Source organism: Nanorana parkeri, unplaced genomic scaffold, assembly GCF_000935625.1.
Source record: "Nanorana parkeri isolate BGI_ZX_2015 unplaced genomic scaffold, ASM93562v1 scaffold5, whole genome shotgun sequence".
In the NCBI taxonomy this organism is placed as follows: domain Eukaryota; kingdom Metazoa; phylum Chordata; class Amphibia; order Anura; family Dicroglossidae; genus Nanorana; species Nanorana parkeri.
In genome coordinates this window covers 1,427,177-1,453,694 of record NW_017306273.1, presented here as the reverse complement: position 1 = coordinate 1,453,694, position 26,518 = coordinate 1,427,177, and the positions used below count along the sequence as shown (strand labels likewise).

At 45.1% G+C, this 26,518-nt stretch overlaps 1 protein-coding gene across 1 annotated transcript; it reads right to left on the bottom strand.

Annotated features, from left to right (window-relative positions):
• Positions 1-7,888: 7,888 nt before the first annotated feature.
• On the bottom strand, positions 7,889-24,205 carry TAS1R1 (taste 1 receptor member 1). Its single transcript, XM_018576608.1, has 6 exons — positions 24,015-24,205; positions 20,436-20,739; positions 14,746-15,486; positions 12,315-12,524; positions 10,661-10,781; positions 7,889-8,823 (listed from the first exon to the last, which is right to left on the bottom strand). The coding sequence occupies exons 1-6, from the start codon at positions 24,203-24,205 to the stop codon at positions 7,889-7,891; spliced, it is 2,502 nt and encodes an 833-aa protein (XP_018432110.1).
• Between the last annotated feature and the right edge of the window lie 2,313 nt (positions 24,206-26,518).

Genomic DNA, 26,518 nt, shown 5'->3' with positions numbered 1-26,518 from the left:
GATCAAGGATAAGAAGACAGTAGGATTAATGGAAAGATGCATCATCAAACAGTTGATGATACTTGGCTTGCAACAATACAAATGGGAATTAGGACACCATAGTCACCAGGGTCATTTTATATTGTGCCGATTTCATAACTCATATTATATTATGTAACACTCGTATCCCTCTACGGCCGGGTTCGGCCTCCGTCCGCGCTACTGCGCAGGCGCGACGTGCGGCTCATCCCACTCTCGGACGCGGTCCGTCTCAGTTACGGGGCAGGCGTGCCTCGAGTCTCCGCCCACTCACACGAGCCGCCGGCATAAAGCCGCCATCCACTGATTGATCGGCGTCCCACTATTGTTGAAGCAGGACGCTGATCAATGCAGCCTCCCCGTGCTCCACTCCTGGAACCAACCTGATCGAGGAAACCAAGCACCACCTGAAGCTCTTCCACACCAGGGAGAGACCACAAAGCGCAAGTACCTTGTCTATAGCTGTAGGGCTATACAAAGTGAACTGCCTATATCAAGTAGGATCACATTAGCTACTATCTACTCAAAGTGAATTGCATAGATATCAATGGAACTGGCACAGCACATCCTGAATCTCACCGAACAGATGGAAGCCCTCAACCTGAACGTTGGGGAACTCCGCACGGAAAATCAAACCCTGCGCGAGAGTCTCGCCCACAGGGTGCCGGAGGGGGCACCTGCCAGCGTAGGGCCAGAACCTACGGAAAGCCCTCCCGATACGTTTTCAGGAGACCGTAAGCAGTACAGTGACTTTTTGAACGCATGTAAGCTCTTATTTGAGCTGAGACCCAGGTCCTACCCCTCTGATCGGGTGACAGTACGCACCATGATCTCTTACCTACGGGGAGAGCCCAGGGCCTGGGCGAACACTTATCTGGAGACAGATGACCCCCTTTTGGAGTCTTACGAGGGGTTTATCGCCGCAATGTCCCAGCTCTACGACGATCCGGAGAAGCAGCTAACTGCAGAACATGCGATCAGAAATATCCAGCAAGGGAAAAGACATGTAGAGGATTATATTGCTGAATTTAAACGTTGGGCACGCCAGACTGAATGGAACAACGTTAGTCTGAGGAACCAATTCCGTCTGGGACTCTCGGAGGCCCTAAAAGACGAACTAGCCCGCGTTGCCCTACCTTACACTCTCGAGGATCTCATGCAGCTTTCCATCTCCATTGATCGTCGTATCAGGGAAAGAAGGTCAGAGAGGCTCACGGGGATACCGTGGACACCAAGGAGAACAACCACGCCCTTACCTCCCACAGTACCTCCCCCTGAACCTATGGAGATCGGTGTGGTAAGGGGGCCAATCTTACAGGAAGAAAGATCCAGAAGAAGACTGATGAACCTCTATATGTATTGTGCTGCCGCAGATCATCAAGTAGACGAATGTCCCTCGGTCAGACGGAAAAACGCAGGTAAGACCCGTCGCGTTGCGAAGATATACTCCCCACAACTGAAATCAACATGTTACTTCTACCTACCTTTGTCCCTACAGTGGGATCAAAGAAGACTTCATATTGATGCCATGATTGATACCGGCGCCTGTGGAAACTTCATCGACGCACAACTGGTCAAACAAAACAACATTCCAACCAGTAAGAAGTTCCAACCTCTCTCAGTTAGCTTTATCGATGGAACCACATTGGCTTCAGGGCCAATCCACCTACAAACGCATCCCTTACTTGTGGTCACCCAGGACAACCACAGGGATTGCACCTCCTTTGATGTTATCCAGTCTCCCATCTTTCCGGTCATCCTGGGTCTCCCCTGGCTGAGTCTTCACCAACCAACCTTCATATGGGCTGAAAACAGATTGCGATTGGACTCTAACTATTGCAAAGAGACCTGTTACCCATTATCAGCTATCATGCACATCAACCCTGAAGGGCTACCCCACCACTACAGTGACTTTGAAGATGTGTTTAACACCAAAATGGCTGACGCCCTACCTCCCCACAGGCCATACGATTGCCCCATAGACCTTCTCCCGGGCAGTTGTATTCCCGTGGGGCGGATATACCCGCTATCCCAACCTGAACTGGATCATCTTAAATCGTATCTTGAGGAGAACCTCAAAAAAGGATTCATCCAACCCTCCACTTCTCCTGCAGGAGCCGGATTGTTTTTTGTCCGCAACAAGGACAACAGTATCAGAACCATTATCGACTACCGTGCCCTAAACGCAATAATGGTGAAAAACCGCTATCCCCTTCCTCTCATCCAGAACTCATCGAACGTCTCCAGATGGCCAAAACTTACACCAAACTTGACCTGAAGGGTGCCTACAATTTAGTCCGTATGCGACCGGGGGATGAGTGGAAGACTGCCTTCAGGACCCAATACGGGCTGTTTGAGTATCTAGTCATGCCGTTTGGGTTAAGCAACGCCCCTGCCACATTTCAATGTTTTATAAACAACATCTTCAGGGATCTTCTAGACATATGCGTAGTCGTCTACCTAGACGACATCCTGATATACTCAAACAGTCCCGAGGAACACCGCAAGCATGTACGTTGGGTCTTGTCCAGACTTCGAGCCCACCACCTATATGCCAAATTAGAGAAGTGCGCCTTCGAGAAAACTACTATGCCGTTCCTGGGGTACATCATCTCTCCAGAAGGCGTACGTATGGACAACTCCAAGATTGAATGCATCCTGAACTGGCCGGTACCCCATTCACGAAGAACATTGCAACGCTTCCTGGGCTTCGCAAACTTCTAAAGGAAGTTCATACGGAATTTCTCGGCCACAGTCAAACCTCTCTCCATACTCACCAGCACCAAATCAAGGTTTACATGGTCGACCACAGCCCAGAATGCCTTCGATGACCTAAAACAACGGTTCACCACTGCCCCTATTCTCAAACTGCCTAACCCTACCTTCCATTACGTCCTTGAAGTGGACGCCTCCGAAATGGCTATCGGGGCCGTACTGTCCCAAAGGGAATCCCTCTCCTCTCCACTACATCCTGTGGCGTTTTTTTCGAGAACGCTGAACAACGCCGAAAGGAACTACCCTATAGGAGAAAAGGAGTTATTGGCCATTAAAAATTCCCTTGAAAACTGGAGGCACCTCCTGGAGGGTGCCCTCCACCCCGTCGTCATCTTCTCCGACCACCGTAACTTACAGTACTTAAAGACAACCAAGGCACTATCCTCCCGCCAGGTACGATGGGGCTATTTCTTCGATCGATTCAACTATGTAATCACATACCGACCAGAAATGGTAAAGCGGATTCCCTTTCAAGGATCAATGACTCCTCCAAGGGGAGCCCCGTGATGTCATCCATCATCCCTCCTGAGAGGGTACTGGCTTCCACAGTCGACCTAAAAAACCAACTCAAACTGGCACTACTGGGGACGGCTGACCATCCCCTTGGTCTCGTACGGGATAACGAAGGATTCCTCTACAGAGACAACAAACTATACGTTCCTCCTGCTATGCACGTTCCTATTCTGAAACTCCTCCATGATTCCCCTACCGCAGGTCACCCTGGTGTAGACAGGACACTGGATTTAGTAAGAAGGTACTTCTGGTGGCCAAGAATGAGAGAGATTGTGACATCCTGTTACCACATGCAACACCTGTGCATCCTGTAACCCTACGGGTAACCCTACGGGTTGTTGGCTAACCTCCCTATACCAGGACGCCCATGGGAGGTTGTCTCTCTGGACTTCATTGTTGATCTTCCCTTATCTCATGGCCACAACACTGTGCTTGTCGCTGTTGATCATTTGACAAAAATGGCGCATTTTGTGCCTCTAACCCGATTGCCGAATTCCCAGGAGACTGCCGACGCATTTCTCACCTCGGTTTTCAGACTGCATGGCATCCCTTCTCGCATCATAACAGACCGAGGAACGCAGTTTGTCTCAAAGTTCTGGAGAGCCCTCTGTCAGAAGCTACGAATCGACCACCGACTCTCGAGTGCCTACCACCCTCAAACAAATGGGCAGACGGAACGGGTGAATGGAAGAGGGACCTCCTGGCTCACGCAGAATTCTCCTACAACAACGTTGTTAATGCCTCCACCAAACAAACTCCATTCATGGCCAACTACGGATTCCATCCGGTCCCTCTTCCATCCTCAATTATCCGATCAAACAATCCTACCTCTGACAACTATGTAAACCATATACAGCAGGGTATTGAGGCCATCAAGGCCAACATACAGTCGGCCCAGGAAAGACAGAAGAAGTACTACGACCTCAGACATTGCCCCCCACCTCAGTTCAAGGCGGGTGACTTTGTATGGCTTTCGACCAAGAACCTGAACCAAAAAACCCCTTCACGAAAGTTCAGCAGGTTATTCATCGGACCCTACGTTATCCAGAACGTCGTGAACGACAACGCTGTGAGGCTCTCGCTCCCACCGGAACTGCGGATTCATCCGACCTTCCATGTCTCCCTTCTAAAACCTTTTCGGGAGAACCCTTTCCGGGATCGGGTGCCCCCTCCTCCTACTCCTGTTACGGTTGACGGTGAAGAGGAGTACGAGGTGGAAGAAATCCTCGACTCCCGAAGATACCGTAACCGATGGCAGTATCTCATACGATGGAAGTCCTGCGGCCCTCAGGAGGATTCCTGGGAGGACTCGAAGGACGTCCACGCACCTAGGAAGGTATTGCTGTTCCACAAGAGGCATCCTGACCGGCCTTCTCCTCCTGGGATCCCTGGTAGGGTTCCCTTGAAGGGGGGGTACTGTAACACTCGTGTCCCTCTACGGCCGGGTCCGGCCTCCTTCCGCGCTACTGTGCAGGCGCGACGTGCGGCTCCTCCCACTCTCGGACGCGGTCCGTCTCAGTTACGGGGCAGGCGTGCCTCGAGTCTCCGCCCACTCACACGAGTCGCTGGCATAAAGCCGCCATCCACTGATTGATCGGCGTCCCACTATTGTTGAAGCAGGACGCTGATCAATGCAGCCTCCCCGTGCTCCACTCCTGGAACCAACCTGATCGAGGAAACCAAGCACCACCTGAAGCTCTTCCACACCAGGGAGAGACCACAAAGCGCAAGTACCTTGTCTATAGCTGTAGGGCTATACAAAGTGAACTCCCTATATCAAGTAGGATCACATTAGCTACTATCTACTCAAAGTGAATTGCATAGATATCAATGGAACTGCTACCTGTTTAAAGTGAACTGCATATATCTAAATAAGATCACCTTAACTACTAATTACTCAAAGTGAATTGCATAGATATCAATGGAACTGCTATCTGATTTAAAGTGAACTGCATATATCTCAAGGGATCACCTTAACAGCTGTTGATTCATAGTAACCTGCATCCTACCGTTTGAACTGCCTAGTTCTAGTGTTATGCTTACCGTTTATACTACCTCCTTCCACTGTGTAGCGTGTATACCATCTGCATAACTTAGAACCATTATACTCACCTAAACCCAACCCATTGGGATTCCTAATTGAATTAACCATATATACCCTGTGGTCACCTTACAGGGAATTACGTGTTGCTATACGGGGTGTGATGTGTAGCAGCTCCCTCCTCGCCTTACTCCCATACTGGGCATAAGAGGTAGAGCTGCAATCTGATACCCATCCTTAAAGCAACAGATAGAAGCCTTGTCCGCAGCTGTGGTCCAGAAAGCTATTACCCCCTGGGGCAAGTGTGACATATTATTATAGTGAATAATGAATATCGTGAACAGAGCTGTTATCACTAATAGCAGCAAGCACTGAAGGTTGATGGCTAATGGGTCAGGTCAGGAGAGGTATACTATGAGTCTGTTGTAACAGTCCTGGACACTCTCCAATGTTTTTGCTTACCTTTATGGCCATTCACATAACACTTAGAACCATGCATCGGCCATGAAAAGTCACTGGAGATAACACAAAATATCAACCCTCTTACAGGTGACTTCATCACTCAGACCTCATGTTCTGCAATTGGGTGGCATGCGACATGCTTTCTAATACCTGGAAGTACCAGAATTTAAAAGAGTGGTGGCAATGATAGGAGTGAGGGTGGATCAGCAGCAAAGATATGTATAGATGCTGAAGTGTGTCTAGGCTAGGGTACAGAGAAGTGCATTGGGATTTGTTTTGTTCTAACGGGTTTCTTTAACAGAAGTTTTCCAAATATCTATTCAAAAAGATATCCTCTTGCATGTAGTCACCCAAACAAGCTTTTAATATTGGCTTAAAAAACCTTTTTCATCTTACATCTTCATGCCCATGGTGCCAAGGAATGGTGTTGTTCCTTTCCTCATTGCATAAAAGTGATACTAAATTCAGGAGTTAAATATTAAAAACCTTAACCATTAACAGAAATGTAACCTATTTGTGTATCACTCGACTGTAGATCCTCAAATCATCCCTGAAGTGGTGCTGACACTGTCCTTCCTTCTGGAGGGGGGCTACTTTTGTTCCCCGTGGTCCCTGTGTGTGTTGTAAAGTAGTCACCGCTCCTAGCTCACTCCTGTGATGGACTACAATCTCAAGTTTAGTTTACTAATTTGTATTGAGATTGTAGTCTATCACGGGAGTGATCTTGGAGTGGCGGCTACTTTACGACACACACAGGAACCATGGGGAACAAAAGTAGCCCCCCTCCAGAAGGAAGGACAATGTCAGCACCGATTCAGAGATGATTTGAGTATCTACAGCCGAGTGATACACAAATAAGATACATTTGTGTTAATACTTAAGGTCCCTGAATGTATTTTTAAGATTTAACTCCTTAGTTTAGTGTCACTTTAATGTCAACACTTTAAATAGTAAAATACAGTGTATCACTGTTCATCTGCCACCGACTTAGCTCACTGAACTGCACAGCGTCTTTTGCTGCTGTTGTTGAACACTGTGTTTTTGCTCATAGAGATGCTCAGGGGTCTTTAGGGTGGAATTCAATTTGCACCAAATGTAAACGCTCAAAGATTAACTTGATTTTTTTTTGTGCATTAAGGTTGACAGACTGCTTTAGCGCTGAAGTGTCTGATTGACAGAGATGTTGTTGAATGCTTGTTGTTGTATGACCAAGAAAACTTTGCAGAAGACACATACAAGTCAGACAGAAAACATACTTTAATTATTTGTAGAAACGGTACACAACACAAGTGGTATTTGGTGTACAACAACAAAAACATCAAAGTAACCCTAACTAAATAGAACTAAATAGGTTAAAAAAAACACTAAACAAAATTGTGTGGGTGATTGAGTAGCACTAAAAACACTGCAAGAATATTAGTTTTTGCCCGTGTGTCCAAACGTTTTATGAAAATCTATCTCTACTCACTCTGGGTGCAACCTTCAACCTAGAAATCGATTTGAACATTTCTGTTGATATTACTCATTGCCTTGTATTGCTCCCAACTCATAAAGCCCATAGATGACACAGGTGGCATTATAGGGCCATTCCTATATTGAGTTGCCCTAGGCTGCATCTCATTGGGGAGCAGCTAGGTGGTGGCTCTTAGCAACCTGTGACACTCTGTGCAGCTTCCCAGCCAGCTCGCTGAAGTCACCAGTTGCCAGGAATTGAGCGGCATGCTCTGGTTTTATTTGCTCCTGGCAAGCAAATAATATGAGACCCAGTGATCGTTCCCTGGCAGTAGTCATGCCCCCCATCCAACATCCGAATGACATCTCCTCAGGGGCAAATACCTTTACCTTAAGGACAGTCCTGGTAAAACTAATATTAAAATATACAAATAGACCTTATGTCAACATCTTTACACATAATACTGTGCAATTCCTTAATAAAGCCAAGGTAAACTACAGCTGGAATGTGATTGGTTCTTCTAACCCTGGTATTCTGTTTTTCTTTAATTTGACAGACTAAGCTGTTCTAGGTACTTCCTTCTTTTTCAGTCTGCATATTGGTCCATAATCATGCTTATCTGATTTTTAATCATGTGCGGACTGTTTCTTGGTGTAATCCTGGATGGCACTCTGAAAATGTTCTGTAGTGTTCATTTCTGGCCGGAGCAGAATGATATAACATTTTGGAGTGAAATATCCAGCTAGGATCCCGAAAACGCTGAGGAGCACAGCGCCCACATTGACCGCTGCAAGGTATTTCCCTTGATAAATGATGTACGTTGTGAAGTACCCAACCCAGGAGAAGAAGTAGACCAGTAAGCTGAATGAGATACACTTGGCCTCGTTGTAGTTTGCAGGCAAATCTTTCCCCATGTAGCAGAAGATAAAACATATCATGCTGAGGAAAGCAATAAAAATAATTTCAGCGATGGAACCTATGGACACCGTCTCAGAACATTTCAGAATGATCTGATCTGAGAAGGTGGAATAGTCTGCTATAGGCCTTGGTGGCTTCACCACAATCCACACAACGGAGATCAGGACCTGAATGGCGGTACTGGCGGCAATGAAAACATCTGAGCCATTCTTCTTCACCCAGATGTCGTATATTCTTGGCATATGGGTAGCCATCTTGAAAATACAAACAATCTGAAAGGCGTGGACCACGATGCAAGCGAAGCAAATGGTGAAACTCACGGCAAAGACAGGTTGTCTCACCATGCATGTGATGATTCCAGGTTCTCCAAAATAGCAGTATAAGGTACAAAGAGAGAGCGCTAAAGACAATAACATCCCCAGACACATCTTCCCTCCTGCCGATTTCACTACCGGAGTGTTCAGATTAATAACAAATAGAACGGCTATTGCTATGGTCACTAATAGCAGCAATGTAACAAGAAACAGAAGAACGAGGGACAATGGGTCAGTCCAAGGTAGGTATTCCACGGTTCGATTGTAGCAGATGTCATTTTTCATTGGTGACCACTGATCAGTTCCACAAGGCTGACACGTATAAAGATCTGGAGAACATAAATATTGATTTTGTCATTCAGTTTACATAAATAAAATTGACATGTTGTAAAGAAAAAACCCAAAGCCTACCCAAAACTCAACATATACAGGAAATGTACACACTCTTGAAATGATTTTCATGTGTCCAGCTGCTTCCATGTGATTTTCCTCTGTCCTCTTACTCCAACTCTGTCCTCCACCAGAACCATGGCTGATCTAGTGGTGTCCAGTTGTTATTTATTCCTTTATTACTTTGAATTTCTATAGAATCTCCTTTCTAGGATGTGCAAGAGTTTCAAAGATGAAATACTAAAATGTTTACTGTTTTACCTGCCACAAGATTTTAATTCTGAATGACCAGTCTTGCAATTGAAACACATTTGCCAAACTGCAGATGTGTATTTGCATCTGTATATATTGTTCATGTTTATATTTTATTCATTAAGACCAAATATGTTTGTTATTACCCCCGATGAAGCAGGATGTAGATTCCTGAAACGATTTGGATCTCCTTGACCCTTCAATTCCAACGTAATAAAATTCTATACATGCCCATATGCCATGTATAGAGCATTCTTATGGGCATAGGCACTGATGGAGTGGAGCACTTACGTTCCTTTTGCCACATCTTAGATACAACATGTGGGACACTTTGATATTTCTATGTCATCAAGCGAGCAGCCTACTATTTCTACATAATATAGACTAAAGCCATCCAAGCAGATGACACACCTATTTCCTGGTTCAGGTATCCAGCTTCCTACACCATCTCTCCACCTCTAGCTTTTTCACTGGAGAATGAATCAGCATCATCAATTCTGCCCAGTTAGCAAGGAGATGATCCAACAAGCGGTAAAGCAGAATCAAGAAGTAGTATTATAATTTTTCTGTCTGCGTAGTGAGGCAGAGGACTGGAAACCAACAAAAGTGACTGACCAGTTATTTGGCTGCTTGGCTGGAGTTGCACTTTAAGAAGCTAGCTATCTTACCAAGGCATTTGCCTAATTACCAAAACAAATGAACTACTACTTTTAAAATATAGTACCACACACTGGCTGAATTGTATTAAACCCAGAACATGCACAGTTGAGTTGGCAACCTTGGGTGGTCTCCACTTACAATAAATTACATCTAGGTAAAGACCATTTTTTAATATAGCAGAACTGGAAGCAAATGTTGACTGTCATAAAAAATGCGGTAACAATAAAGTTGTTTTTATGCCTAACAGAACGGCTCTTTGCAGCATCTCGGTATGGTATGGTGGACTGGTTTGGAAGGAGCAGGCCCTGGCGATGTGCGCACCCGCAGCTGAAATGGTGACAGCAATGGGCTTTTGAGTTGTACTGGGGACACTGTGAGTAATTTTGAAACACTTCAAGGAGTGTTTGGTCCTTAGTCCCCTAATGTGCTCAGTGGTTCGGTTGTCCAACCCCTTCATCTTTACTGTGCCCTATAGAGTTATGGTGGAAGTAACCATTCTGTGCAGGGTGAACTGGAAAACCAACATTCCTGGAAGTGCTGGATTCTGGAGATTCTTGGGAGGGTAGTTTCTACAGACTACAATTTGGCCTCCATAGCACATACTCATCTTTCCTGTGTACCACTCCATTCAGCTATGGGGAGAAAAAGGAAATACCCAGTACTTCTGGGTATGGAGCACCATGTCATTCAGTTCCATAACTCATGCGATGATTCTGATGTTTGGTAATTGGCCTAGGGCTGTGTATGGGGGGAGAAAGGCACCCCAGCATCCTTCCAAGGGAGCCTTCAAAGAAAATGTCTCAACTCAAGAGATGTATCAGAAAATTCCTTCCTAATACAGAAATTTAGAAGGACTAGACTTACCACTTGCATTGAGAAAACTCATTTGTGGGCATGGTAAACACTCAAAACAGCAGGTGTGAGACCCAGTCTGTACCCTTCTTTCTCCTGTTTCGCATTCTTTAGAACAAATAGATTCTGGTACCTGGATACAAAAGGAACAGTAAATGGTTGTTTTACTTTGCCGTGAGGTAAATTCAGTTTTTATTAAGACTTTAGTTAGTTAGAATTTTGTTATTTATACTTGCTGGGCTTTTGGCATTCAAAGTCAAAGAACAATAAAAGGCTAAAAGTATGTGAACACCCCTCCAAATGTTTGAGTTTAGGTGTTTTTAGTGAAAGACATTGTTAATGCTACAGCATACAAAAATATTTTAGACAACTGTGCACAACAGTTTGGGAAAGGCCGTTATATTGTTGCACCATGACTGTGCCCAAAGTCAGTTTCGAAAAAGATTTGAGGCGTTTGGTGTGGAGGAACCTGAATGTCCTGCACAGAGCCCTGACCTCCACCCTATTGAACACCTTTGGGGTGAATTATTGAAACGCAGATTGCAAGCCAGGTCTTCTCCTCCACCCTCCACCATCAGTAGCTGACCTCACAAAAGTTATTTTGGTTGAATGGGCACAAATCCCCCCAAACACACTACAACATTTTGTGAAAGCCTTCCCAGAAAAGTGGAGGCTGTTTTAGCCACAAAGTCAGGGGTAAAGGGAGGGGGGGGGCTATATTAATGTCCATAGATTTGGATTGGGATGTCCAACAAGTTCATATAGAAGTGATGATCAGTTGTCCACAAACTTTTTCCCATATAGGGTAGCGAACAAACCTCATTATAAATGGGGTCCATAGTATATTATTTATTATATATCTCTGTCTGCCCTCATTTACTCCCTTGCTTGAATTTATCTAACGCAAATATTACCCAGTGATAATGTACCAAAGCAATTATAAGCCCTAGATGGTACAGAGGTAAAGCTATTAGGTATGGTCCTAGAGGTAAAGCTTCCTGGTACATTTGCTTTAAATGACCGTGATTGCTTCACCTTCAGTTAATGTTTAGTAAAAGTCACATTCACTGCTTTATAAATAAACCCCTTGCAAGTACTCTCATGCCACAATGAGCAAAACATTGGTGCCTTTGTGCTTATATCTCTCCTTCCTACAGATATTATTCCTCTGACTGCCGCAGTGATTACACAACCTAAATGTGCCTGTAAATGACATAGTAAGCCCCACTTCACACCTGAGCAATTTCATGCCCCTTCCCCAAAGTGCAACAACAGTCAACATGAAGATTCCCAATTATATTGAATGTTACCCATTTACATTTGAGTGTTGTGCTGCCACTTGTTACATGAAAAACACATGGATCACCTTTTTATCCCCATGGACTCTAATAAGATCACCTGAAAATGCACAACACAAGCATTTTAGCATGTATTTTGTCTTACAGCCAATCTCATCCTCCTAATATCCTGAGGCCTGTAAACAAAATGTAGGATTCAGCAGTGTTCATGCAGGATGTGTAGACTTTCATCAGCCTGTGCTCTGTGCCACATGGAAACTGGCAATTAATGATAAAGTATTTATTTTATAGAGGTGAGCCTGCCAGCTCCAACAGAGGCTGCCAGATATGGCAAACAGGTTAAACAATAATGTCTTAGGCCAACTCACGGTATTATCTTTGGTGTACCACTGTAGTTTGTCATTCAGCTGCAACTGCTGTGTAGTTTTACTGTAAGAGCCAATGAGTTTGAACGTTGGGGTATCTTCGCTCCACGACCACATGACTATGTCATAACCAGTGGCCGGGTCTCCATTGCTATCGAAATTAATGGTCTGATTGTACATAGTGAAATTCACCTTCTTCACCTTTTGCAGAAGCTATGGAAAAAAAGAAACAAAGGAATTTACCCTCTGGATTGTAAAACATCGAGGTACTCCACCCAAAGTATTTGTTCGTTTTGTAGAGGGTGAGAAAAAGTCAGAACCTGCTGCCCATCACCCCAGTGGAAACATTTTCCTATGCTTCCTGTCTCAGTCATTTCGTCACCAGTGATCACTATTGTGATAACAATAACCAACAGTAAATTGTAAAATAAGATGACGTTATATGCAAATTTAGAGTCAAGCGCCAAACCCCTCCTAAGCCTCCATATTGGTGACTTAAACTACCCAGAACAATAGAGGACCAATGCCCTCAAACCTACACCTCAAGAGCATGTCAAATGTGGCCACCATGCCCTAAGCAGGAGTGTTTATTTAAATTTAGAAGTTGTACCACTGTAGTCAGTCCGATTCTGAACGATAGTTCACCTTTTTTAAGTCTCTCCTTAGCTCTGGTCATTGTTTTCTTCTGCCTGTTGCTGGAAAGTGAAGCAATAGTGTGGGAGGCTGCAGTAATCAGAATCAGAAATGTTTGTACCTCCCTGGCCAACCACTAGGAGGTTTATTGTCAGTGGTGCATGCTGGGAGAGGACATAAATGTTTTGGAGTAACATTGGGAAGTCAGCCTTTCCCCTGGGCCTCCTGCCTGGGGAAGAGATGCTTTGGATTGTCTGATCCTCCTAGGACTGCTGCCCGAGGAGGGTGGTCATGTGCTTAGACTGAAGCCTGGGTTTAAGGCCTAGTATGTGAAGCTTGAGGATGAAGATGCCATGGAGAAACTTAGTAAGGAGTCTGAGAAGCTGGCCAGAAGCTCGGTCCTTGACTAAAGTATGGTGATTTCTCCCCAAGTTGTTGGTAGCAGCAACATCCAGTATCTTGCAGGTACTCTATTCATAGAATTCTGGGTCAGCCTATAGGTTCTATATCTGTAAAGGTTGTACAAGGAGAGGCCAATAAGGAGGATTGTCCATAGGCTATGAATCCACCTTACTCACCTGACCTGGCACCTTCCGGGGCAGAGATTCATAGCCTATGGAAAATCCTCTCCATGCACAGCTGAAATCTCTTCATGGATTATTTGGGCAGGTTTCCCTTGAAGATGGAGGAACCTAATCACGGCTCGGTATTCAATTTTGTCCGGCATAACACCTACTCCATTTCTCTTGGCTCTAACTATAATTCACCACGACCTACAAAAATTGGCATGCATATTACCTAAGATATCCACCAATAAACTTTCAACTTTAAACATGGTAAGGGAAATAACTTATTGGCCTCCCCTCAAAAGTACTTTTTTTGTCTCTCTTTTCTGGAGTCAAGACCATGGGTGTCCTGTGCCTTAACCTTCTCGTCCCAAATTCCTAAATTAATTTACTGCAAGCAAAGGGTCAGCAGCATGGAAGTCAGTCAGTCACCACTGGTATGCCAGTGGATGCTTTGGGGCAGCTATGGAACTGTGTACCCTAGAGAGGCTAGGAGGGTCCAATCCATCCAGTGGCTCTTTTGGAAGGTGAGCGCTACACCAAGCATTATTTTTTACTTTGATCTATTTCCTGTAGTGAGACACACAGCTTTTAATACTCCCTCTGACATCATCACCAGACTCAGTGTCTATTGTTTTAGGTAGAATAGAAATATGGACACCGGCACTCCTAATGCTGTATTAATGCATCAATGTATTGACGACATGTAGCAAATAACATATAATGCAATGTTTCAGGGTCTCGCAGGATCCCCTTCCTCATTACATGCTCTGCCTGAGGAAGGGGATCCTGGGAGCACCCGAAACGTTGCATTTTATGTGATATGCTGCATGTCCGTCAATAAATCGACGCATTAATACAGCATTAGGAGTGCCGGTGTCCATATTTCTATTCTTACTTGAGAATGGTTGCCATCCGTTGATTACCGCTGCCCCCACTTATTCTACATGAAAAAACGGATAGGAGTGCGATAGGTTTATTGACTATTGTCTTAGGCATGTCCCCAGAACTACATCCCCCAAGAGCCCTTACCCCAAACACAACATGTGGGCAGGGCTGACAGGAAGTTAGAAGCTCACTGGAGATTTGACGGGTGAACAGGGATTTTTCTGGACTTGCAGAGATTTCAAAGGGATAAAACATAGGGGAATGTGAATACATTGTAGACATATACTGAATATGCTTTATTTATTCCTTATTTCACCCAAATATACACTTTAAATAGTATTACTTACCTGCCATGGATAGAAAGTATTGGTACTGCACTGTCCAGATTTACAGTCTAGTAGGTCATGTAAGGCATATGCTATGGCGTACACTGCCGAATAGGCATTGAAAGAAGCTGACATTGAAAACTGAGTTTGGATGGGCATGGTCTGCAGTGTGAAAGCCTGACAGTCGAGGCAGACTTGGTTACAGCCATTCTGGCCCATGGTTTTTATTTTTGGAGATGTGACATATTCTGTTTCAAATTCGAGTAGCTTTGGGAAAAAGACCTGACCCACTGAAACTCCTAATACCGAGCCAATTCTCTTGATATTGGCGATAGCTGTGATTTGGGTGTCCATTATCCAGCTTTCACTCCCGATCCAGACAAAGTCGGTGACGTTGGCATTTAGGACTTCTTGAAAAAATATCCTGGCGTTGAAGTAGGCCGAGAAGACCACAGTTGCCTTGACTCTGGTCTGGACTATATTGGCCACCATCTTCTTGACGTTGGTTGTATCAGTGCTAAGTGGGATCAGGCCCTGGTACGCTATACAGATGCCATTCTTGCTCGCCAGGGTGTTTAGGTCTTGTACACCCTGCCTGCCGTAGACATCATCACTGCCAACTATTGCCACCCACGTCCACTTAAACTTCTGCAGCAAGTTTAAAATGACTTCTACTTGAAGCTTGTCACTGGGGATGGTGCGAAAGAAGGATGGATAGGTCCTCTTATTACCAAGCTGCTCATTGCTGGCGGAGTAACTTATCTGAAAATAGAAATCAGCCATTTTGTAAATGATACAGTATTCTCTCTGGCATTTATTATTAATTGTTATTCCTGGAAAGTAGGGCTGGTACTGATTAAAATTTTCGTGTTCGATTAATCGAATTTTTTAAAATTGATTAATTTCGATTAATTATAACGCACATACAGATCCAACTAAATTGGCCTATACACATACAGCACAGCAATGAAGTAATAAAATGAACTAGGATCACACTAATTCAGCACGTTATTAATCTCACGTGCCCCACTCAATATAGCTGCCGCTTGAGTGGGGCAACTCAGAATAATAACGTGCTGGATTAGTGTGATCCTAGTTCATTTTATTACTTCATTGCTGTGCTGTATGTGTATAGGCCAATGCCTTGCCTGGCACTCGTGCAGAACAAGTTTCTTGGGCAAACTCACCGGCCCAAGTGGCTCCGTCGACTAACGAAGGGAAGGGGGAGGAGTCCGGTGACGTCACGAACATCGACGTCACCAGACTCCTCCCCTTTCCCTTCGTTAGCCGACGGAGCCACTTGGGGAAGGGGGGAGGAGTCCGGTGACGTCGATGTCCGTGACGTCACTGGATCTTCAGCCCCGGAAGCCGGCGGAGAGGTGAGTGTTTTCATTAGTGATCAAAATAATTTTAATCGATCAAAAATTTTAACGATTAATCGGGTAATTAATCATTAATTTCTGCAGCCCTACTGGAAAGATTAAAGTGTGGCAATAAAACCCAACACGAAACAAAAGGGGATTTGTCCTCACATTAGAGAGATTTTGTCTCATTGTTAGAGAGATTGAGATTGATCTCTTGACTGATGTATGGCCCTTAGAAGAGCCTGTGGTGTAGGACCAATGGAACCTCTAATACCTGCTCTAAGGTAAATAGCCACAGAACACCAACAGGCATTCTAGCCAATAGGCAACAATCTAAGGGCCACTACACTGATCATCACCAATGTAAAGGTCATTCTTCCCACTAAACACCAATGTAACATGGCATTCAAAAAACTGAACTACCAGTATAAGGAGCCCTACTCTCAATAACTACCAATCTAAGAAGGCAACTCTCCCACTGTCTACCAATCTAAGAAGGCACATGACCTCTCCCACTTATCACCAGTCTAAGAAGGCATCTCTCCCACTGACCACCAATCTAAGAAGGTAACTCTCCCACTGTCCACCAATCTAAGAAGGAACTTCTCCCACTGACCACCAATCTAAGAAGGCAACTCTCCCACTGTCCACCAATCTAAGAAGGAACTTCTCCCACTGACCACCAATCTAAAAAGACACCTCTCCTACTGATCACCAATCTAAAAAGGCACCTCTCCCACTCACCACCAATCTAATAAGGCACCTCTCCCACTCACCACCAACCTAAGAAGGCACTTCTCCCACTGACCACCAAACTAAGAAGGCACCTCTCCCACTGACTACCAATATAAGAAGGCACCTCTCCCACTCACCACTAGTCTAATTAGGCATCTCTGCCACTGTCCTCCAATCTAAAAAGACACCTCTCCTACTGATCACCAATCTAAGAAGGCACCTCTCCCACTGACCACCAATATAAGAAGGCACCTCTCCCACTGACTACCACTCAAAGAAGGCACCTCTCCCACTCACCACTAGTCTAATTAAGCATCTGTCCCACTGTCCGCCAATCTAAAAAGGCAACTCTCCAAATCACCACCAACCTAAGAAGGCACCTCTCCTACTGATCACCAATCTAAAAAGGCATCTCTCCCACTGACCACCAATCTAAGAAGGCACCTCTCCCACTCACCACCAACCTAAGAAGGCACCTCTCCTACTGATCACCAATCTAAAAAGGCATCTCTCCCACTGACCACCAATCTAAGAAGGCACCTCTCCCACTCACCACCAACCTAAGAAGGCACCTCTCCCACTGACCACCAATCTAAGAAGGCACCTCTCCCACTGACCAGCAATCTAAGAAGGCACCTTTCCCACTGACCAGCAATCTAAGAAGGCACCTCTCCCACTCACCACCAATCTGAGAAGGCACCTCTACCACTCACCACCAACCTAAGAAGGCACCTCTCCTACTGAGTGTTAAATGTGTCACATTAAAAAGGAAGCCACATTCTTTTATTGTTTATTAAAGTCACATTAAACCCTCAGATTTTTTAGCACAAACCAATACTGTGTGCCTTACTGTAATCCTTGGTCGTTTCCCTTCTCTTTGCTGCTCTTCCTTTTAAATCCTTATCTCTTCTCATGCTGGGGGAGAACTTCCCTTTGCAGCTGAGTGTCTCTTCCTGTAGTGCTGACACAGACACCATGTATCCATTCCAGAGACAAGGCAGTCTGCTGCAAAACAGAAGTTCTGCCCAGCATGAGAAGAGATACGGATTTAAAAGGAAGAGCAGCAAAGAGAAGGGAAACAACCATGGATTACAGTAAGGCACACATTACACTATTGTTTTATGTTAAAAAATCTGAGGGTTTAATGTCACTTTAACTATTACTTGAGACCTGAAAATGATCGTAAGGGTTTCTCTAAGGTTAAAAATTTGCAGAAGGCTACTCTAGACTGCAAGCAGGAAGTAACAATCTCTCCGATTATTACACTATCTTTTGCTATACAACTGTAAGTACCTTTCTAAACATTTTATGTAGTTGCATTACCTACCATTGTATGTTTCTCTGACTTTGTACAGCACCATGGGATACGATGGTGCTAAATGAATCAAGGATTATCATAATAATATCATAATAATCATAATAAAGTGACGTCAGAAAAAAAAATACAATGACTGTGCTACATCCAGCTCTATCTTTCATCTTGCTGCTGTGCATATTTTGGTATATTTGTGCAACTCAGCATGCAGCAGTTTACATCCACTTAAAAAAAACGCAAAACAAATATAGTGGATTGGCCATTGTGCAGACAATTTGTAAGTCAGGACTTAAAACACAAGGGGGCAGTGTTTCTCTTTTAATAAATGGCCGCAGTAAAACTTCCTTTTGCTCCAACTCATCGAAATCTCCAACTACCTCACTTCCAGTGCTCAGAAAGACTGGAGCTCTGTACTGTTGCGCGCGCACATAGCGTTTACAGAATACTCGTCGAGTTGGACACCTGCTGAATATTGTTTAGAGAGCTCCGTCAGTCTTTGTCTTTTGGAGTCTAACGCCATCTGGTCGAAATCTTCAACTTGCAAGTACCCGGCCGGCAGTGAGGTAGCTTGAGATTTTGACAAGTTGGAGCTTTCGATAGAACACCGGCATTACCCCAGCATCCCACAGTGTAATATGCATTGGCTACTATAGATAACTGAGGCTTTCACTTTGCATTGTGGGATGCAGAAAAGAGTTGATAGACACAATTTTAAAGGGGTCAATCAATATACAATTCACAGGGCCTGAGTATGTACATTTTGGGCAAAAAATGCCAAAACCAATGTTCATAAAGCAGTATATTTCTTCCGGATTCGAATGCAGTGTGCTGCAGTAATACATTTTGCCACTAGATAGAGCTGAGGAGCACAGACACATTGTTTTTCTATGCAGTAATGCAATAAAGAAGAGTTTTGCACTTTGAAACAAGCTTGCCCGTGTGAGCTGATGACATATCTTATTCACCCTTCCTAGCAGGTCGCAGACTAGGGGGGAGAGGGGCAATGTTGTGAGGCAATCAGGGATCTGTTGCTTCGTACAATGCTGTCAGTTTAACACTGAGAACATCGCTGCAGGAGGGGAGAGCGGTTTAAATGTACTGTTGCTCCTTCATTGTCCAATCAGCAGGCTGGAGGAGGAGGACTGACTATGAAGATTGACTTTTCCATCAGCTACCCATCAGATGGCTCAGGGAGTCAATGCCGTGGAGGGGGAATTTGCTGAACTGTCCACATACAAGATGTTTCAGCTATGAAGGTAAGGTAGGATATTTACACTATGGCCAAATGCTTGTGGACACCTGACCGTTACACCTATATGAGCTCACAGGGCATCCCATTCCAAAACCATGGACATTAATATAGAGTCAGTCCCCCATTCAGCCTACACTCTTCTGTGAATGGTTTCCACAGGATTTTGGAGTGTGCCTGGGGGGAATTATTTGTGCCCATTCAGCTGAAAGAGCATTTGTGAGGTCAGGTACTGATGTTGGACGAAAAAACCTGGCTCACAATCAACGTTCCAATTCACCCCAAAGGTGTTTAGTAGGACTGAGGTCAGGGCTCTATGGAGGCCACTCAAATCCTCCACACCAAACCCATCAAACCATTACTACTATGGAGCTGGCTTTGTGCTCAGGGGCACAGTCATGGTGGAAAAGAGAAGGGTATTCACCAAACTTTTACCACAAAGTTGGAAGAGCACAATGGTCTAAAATTTACAGTATTTGCACTCTTAATAGAGAAGCACTTGAATGTAATAATCAGGTGGGGTGTCCACAAACGTCTAGCCAAATGGTGTAGGTGAGGGATGTGCTTGTGACACTAAGACTAAGGGGCCTGTTTATAAACAATTCACAGGTCCCCTCCTCCTGCAAATATTTGTGAATGTGTGTTTAATGCACATAGAGCCAAAAATAAATGTTCTTAATATATTTTTTCTCACTTCGATTGTGGTGTTGTAATATTACATTATGGCCACCAGATGAAGCTTTTCCAAGTTCAAATGTAGTGTGTTGTAATACCAACTTATGGCCACTAGATGGGGCCGAGGAGCATAGAAAAGAAATCCTTATTTAAAACACTCCCCAGCTCCATCTAGTGACCATAATGTGACATTACAACACTACATTGGAAATGGGAAAATAATATACCGTATTAAGAACCTTAATTTAAGGCATTATTTGCCCAAAAGGAATGATCATAGATACTGTCAGGGCTCTGGTACTTTAAAATTTAAGTAGTACTATTGAAAAAAGAATCTTTATTTTCTCACTATATAATGATAAATTAATCTTACCTGGGGAACAAGAAACTTGCCCAAAACTCTGCCTGCAACAAAAGCAAAGCTACTGCTGGACGGGCCAACCAAAGCAATGGCTTTCGTTTTGTAGTTGGTGAAGTTGTTCTGCATCTGTAGATAGGGCTCTTCGCAGCGGTAGAGGTTGCGCAGAACTCCGTAGATGTGGGTGGGGTCGGAGCACGTGTCATACAGCTCATAGCCCAGGGTGACGTTGGGGAGCAGTGTGCTGGAGTTATTGATCTCCTCTATGGCCATCCTCGTTGAATGGAGTAAGTGGTAGCCCAGAATATTAAAGGTGCTTCTGAAAAGAAGAAAGTGAATGATAAAGGCAACAAAATGTCAGTTACAAACCGGATTGTGAAATGGACCGAGCAGCAGAAATATTCTTTCATGTTACCTGAATGCAGAATGAGTAATGCATAAGTGTAACAGCTCTTACTATGTTCACAAATACACTATTTTGCCAAAAGTATTAGGACGCCGGCATTTACACGCACATGAACTTTAATGGCATCCCAGTATTAGTTTGTAAGGTTCAGTATTGGGTTGGCTCCTCCCTTTGCAGCTATAAAAGCCTCAACTCTTCTGGGAAGTCATCCACAAGGTTTAGCAGTGTGTCTACTTGAATGTTGGACCATTTGTGAGGTCAGGTACTGATGTTGGAGGAGAAGGCCGGCTCGCCGGGCCCAAAGTTGGGAGCATGAAATTGCCCACAATGTCTTGGTGTGCTGATGCCTTAAGAGTTCCCTTCACTGGAACTAAGGGGCCAAGCCCAACCCCTGAAAAACAACTCCACACCATAATCCCCCCTCTACCAAACTTTACACTTGGCACAATGCAGTCAGGCAAGTACCGTTCTCCTGGCAACCGCCAAACCCAGACTCGTCTATCGGACAGTGGTGCCACTGTGTGCAAGATACAACATGGGATGTCACCAATAGGATCAATAGATTTATAGACATTCTTCAGGGAAGAGTTCAGCTTTCTACCGGGGATGCTTCTCTGGGATTTACATAGGAGAGATGAGGGCTGTTTGAGGTCAGCGCCCTTTTCACAAATCGGCGAAGATGGGCGGAATGTTTAGACAGGTTCTGCCATGGATGCTCACAGGACTAAATCTGTATTTTAAGACCTCATTCACGTGGGCGTGCACATCCGTACGGCGTTCATGTCTATGCAAAGACCTGCTCCTGGGAGGGACATGTGCAGCATGTCATTGCGTGCAGCCGCCTGTACATCCCTATAGGAGGACGCAGCTGCGTGCGGCTATAAGCCGACTAGAAACTGCACATCGGAGCAGGTCCAGGTGCATGCACTTAAACACGGACACTGTCTTTGTCCATCACTGATTACTGTATAGATTGAAAATCGTACGATTTAGCGTGCTCCTTAGACAAAAGACGTGCGACCGTACAGTAGAAACGGTTGCACGTCTTAGTTCACACTGCTCGATTCTCGTACGATCGCGGGATTTCCCGCGATTCTCGTACGAGAATCGAGCAGTGTATGGGCACCATTAGATTCAGACCTCAAGCAGCCTCTCCAGCATGGCTGATTACTGTACGTATTAGTTTCCAGACCTCACACAGCCCTCTCCAGAATTGCTGATTACTGTACATATTAGGATTCAGACCTCACACAGCCCTCTCCAGAATTGCTGATTACTGCACATATAGGATTCAGACCTCACACAGCCCTCTCCAGAATATCTGATTACTGCACATATTGGATTCAGACCTCACACAGCCCTCTCCAGAATTGCTGATTACTGCACATATAGGATTCAGACCTCACACAGCCCTCTCCAGAATATCTGATTACTGCACATATTGGATTCAGACCTCACACAGCCCTCTCCAGAATTGCTGATTACTGCACATATAGGATTCAGACCTCACACAGCCCTCTCCAGAATATCTGATTACTGCACATATTGGATTCAGACCTCACACAGCCCTCTCCAGCATGGCAGATTACTGTACATATAGGATTCAGACCTCACACATCCCTCTCCATGATGGCTGATTACTGTACATATTAGGATTCAGACCTCACACAGCCCTCTCCAGAATGGCAGATTACTGCACATATAGGATTCAGACCTCACACAGCCCTCTCCAGCATGGCAGATTACTGTACATATAGGATTCAGACCTCACACAGCCCTCTCCATGATGGCTGATTACTGTACATATTAGGATTCAGACCTCACACAGCCCTCTCCATGATGGCTGATTACTGCACATACTGTATTAGGATTCAGACCTCACCAGTGGTAGTCATTCATCTAACAGGTATAGCAAGCCGACTCGAACCTGGACGTCCGAGCAGGTCCAGTGCACGCACTTAAACAGGGACTGTCTTTGTCCGTTACTGATTACTTTACATATTAGGATCCAGACCTCACACAGCCCTCTCCAGCATGGCTGATTACTGTACACATTAGGATCCAGACCTCACACAGCCCTCTCCAGCATGACTGATTACTGTACATATTAGGATCCAGACCTCACACAGCCCTCTCCAGCATGACTGATTACTGTACATATTAGGATCCTGACCTCATGCAGCCCTCTTCAGCATGGCTGATTACTGTACATATTAGGATCCTGACCTCATGCAGCCCTCTCCCTCATGGCGGATTACTGTACATATTAGGATTCAGACCTTACACAGCCTTCACCAGTGGTAGTCATTCATCTGACTGGCATAGTATGTTTCAGTCACAGAACAAACATGCTGTAAATAAGTGTCAGAAATACCTATTTCTCTGCTTGTTCCAAGTCAGTGGCACACGCACAGCATTGAAATCAAAGCATCAGAATGGCAGCCAGGGATCTAGCATTACCAAATGAGAGAGCTTGGTAATGGCAACCTCCATTAACCTCTCATGAAAGGGTCCCTTTAAAAAATACAAAAAGCATTTGCCTAATACCTAAATGTTGACTTGGACTGATCTTATCAAGTAAAGCTGCCATAAGACAAATAAAGGGGCTGCCATTAACGCACTCCTGATAATGCTAGCTGCCTGATCGTATGATAGCTCTCTGTAAGGTATTCTAGGGGAAATTTATGAAAACTGGAGCTGACAGAATCTAGAGCAGTTGCCTACGGCAACCAATCAGCATCTCTCTTCAGCTTGTTTAGTTGAAGGTTGAAAATGAAAGCTAGAAGCCGACTGGTTGCCATGGGCAACTGCTCTAGATTCACCAAACCAGAACAAATACACAGGTCACCAAATCCAGAGTAGTCTTTATTAGCCTACTGGTTCCGGCTCAGCACGTCAAAACATTGAAGCTGGAGCAGGGGTAGGCAACCTCAGCCCGCCAGCTGTTGTGGAACTACAAGTCCCATGAGGCATTGCAAGACTCAGACAGCCACAGGTATGACTCCCAGAGGCAGAGGCATGGAGGGATTTGTAGTTAAAGCACAGCTGCCGAGGTTTGCTACCCCTGGGCTAGAGGGTCACCATGGAACACGTTTTCAGGAGCGCCCAGTAACGGCAGCCTCCACGTTTCCCGCATGACAGGTTTGCTTTACGACGCGGCGCGAAGGCGCTTTCCAGGCTTCTCTCACCCATCACAGTAGTTGAGCCCCAGCATGGGAAATTGCGTTGAATCCGCTTTGTGGAGCGGGAACAGCCCTCCGATCACGTAATCTCCGGGAAGTCTATATTCCGATTTATAGTTGGAGATTTGGCAGCCCAGCGCGGCGCAGAGGTGGAGTAAGAGAGCGAAGCAACGATCCAACGCCGATACGACAACCATGGCACCGGTATCACAGATGTGGGGGATTGCAGGAAGGATGGAGACGCACTAAGCGAGGAAACCGAGATAGCCGGAGCGCCTTCTATTAATAGAGGTATTTGTTTTACACAGGTGATGGTCGGCTGCATAAATACATCCACTGCGCCCTACCCACAGGATCAGAGTACACAGTGATTTGTATATGGGAAGATCTCCACCTGTTGTAGCAACGAGAGGATTACCGCAGGGGAAATTTTAAGTGAAAAGCTAATTGCATTCAAATCCGAGCGCGCCTTATGGCGGTTTAAGCTCTACCTGGATCAAAAAGGCTAAAAGAGACGAGACGCCGTATTCAAATGTACTCGGCCGGTCGGGGCGACTGCCGAACCGGACTAATGCGCCCTGTTTTGCAAAAAAAGAGAAACAAAGCTGAGAGGGGCCATTTACTTCTGTGCTCTGCGGGAACGCATGCGTCAGCGTACATGTTACCACAAGACATGTTACATGTGTTGACGCGTTTTGGTGCCATTGCTTTTGAATAGCACTGCAATGTGCTAGTTGTGTAACCATAGAGAATTGCAGCCCCCCCCAAAAAAAAATTGGGATGCTTTAATTAGGAATATCGGCCGCCGAATCATATCGGCCACCGAAACATATCGGCCGAAAATTGCACTTTTTGGCATAATGCTGAAAGTACCATTTTCTGGCCGATACAGCGGTGCCTCCATTGTTTCTCTCCTCCTCACTGGGTGTCCCAGCGGGGAGGAGAGAAACTGTCACAGGCGGCTGAGCGCTGCGGGCTGAGAGCGCTGTGAGCGGCCTGCGTCTCTCCTCCCTGTTCCGCTCGCTCAGCCTCCTGTGACAGCTGTCTGAATGGAGAACGGGTACAAGTAGTCAGTGCTCAGTGATCGCTGAGTGTTTGTAAATAATTGAGGACAAAGTATGTTTACTATATCCTCAATTATGAATGAATGGGAAGTGATCGCCATCACCTCCTGTTCATTCATAATTGTGGTTATAGTAAACATACTCTGTCCTTATGTTATGAATGAACAGGAACACTCAGTTTAGAGGATTCCTGTTCATTTATAACAGGGGCTGCAGAAAAAGAGATTGAGGACTTTGTGTCCTCCAATCTTTTTTTATATTTTAAAAGGGAAATATTAGGGGTCTGTTTAGACCCCCCTTATAAAAAAATTAATAATAATAAAATATTTTTTTTTAAATTGAAAACGTTCAAATAAAATAAAAATGGGGTTTTCGGCCTGACATTTTTTAACATTTCGGTTTCGTTTTGAAATTTTCATTTCGGTGCACCTCTAGCTTTAATGCATCAGAAGCTTATTGATTTCAATGGACTGCCTTTAGGTTACGCATGTTAAGGTTTGACATAATGCGCCGCACAAGTGTAAATGGGGTTTTAAATAGATGCAAACGTGCGGCAAACATGCTACACGCATCGACACATCGTGGAACAATAAATTTTGAAAAGCACCCGGATGCCTTATAGCCACACACGTGTATTAAAATGTGCTGCAACACATGGCAAAGCAGCAAAGTGGGTTGCGGCAACAGTTTTTGTGCCATGTCTGATTTTACCCGTTGGTTTTAAAAGGGCTGCCGTGACATAACACGTGTGCAATTACGCACCGCACGAATGTAAATGGGCCTGTAGAGTAGAGGAAAGTGGGGACTGTGGGCACTGAGTCCCCCCTTACATCAATGCCCCCCCTTACTCTACAGTCCCCAGGGTCCCCCCTACATCAGAGTTCCCAGACTTACATCAGGGGGTCTCGGGGGCGCTGATATATGGGGGGACTCTGATGTAAGGGGGTGGTCTGCAGACTTTGATGTAAGGGAGGACTCTGATATAAGGGGGACTCTGATATAAGGGGGGACTCTGATGAAAGAGTGACTCTGGGGACTGGGATGTAAGGGGGAACTCTGATGTAAGGAGGGACTCTAATGTAAGGGGGAACTCTGTGGATTCTGATGTAAGGGGGAACTCTGTGGACTCTGATGTAAGGGGGAACTCTGGGGACTCTGTTGTAAGGGGGAGCTCTGGGGACTCTGTTGTAAGGGGGAGCTCTGGGGACTCTGATGTAAGGGTGAGCTCTGGGGACTCTGATGTAAGGGGGAGCTCTGGGAACTTTGATGTACGGGGGAACTCTAGACTTGCTGTAATTGTGCAACAAAATTGTGAAGCTTGGCAAGTCTGCAATAGTTTAGCAAGTCATTTTCAAACTTGCAGCTCAATTGCTTGCTATCTGGGAGCATCCAACAGGGGAAACACTAGTCAACACATCCAGAAATGCTGGACAGCAGTGCCATTGA

What these genes read in the sequence shown, in the direction of transcription:
- TAS1R1 (XM_018576608.1), bottom strand. Translation starts at nt 24,205, where the DNA reads ATGGTTGTCGTATCGGCGTTGGATCGTTGCTTCGCTCTCTTACTCCAC. An exon ending in GGGCTCAACTACTGTGATGG is followed by an intron (nt 20,740 to 24,014) that starts GTGAGAGAAGCC and finishes TCTTCTTTTCAG; the next exon opens with AAGCACCTTTAATATTCTGG. An exon ending in GGTACACCAAAGATAATACC is followed by an intron (nt 10,782 to 12,314) that starts GTGAGTTGGCCT and finishes TTTTGTATCCAG; the next exon opens with GTACCAGAATCTATTTGTTC.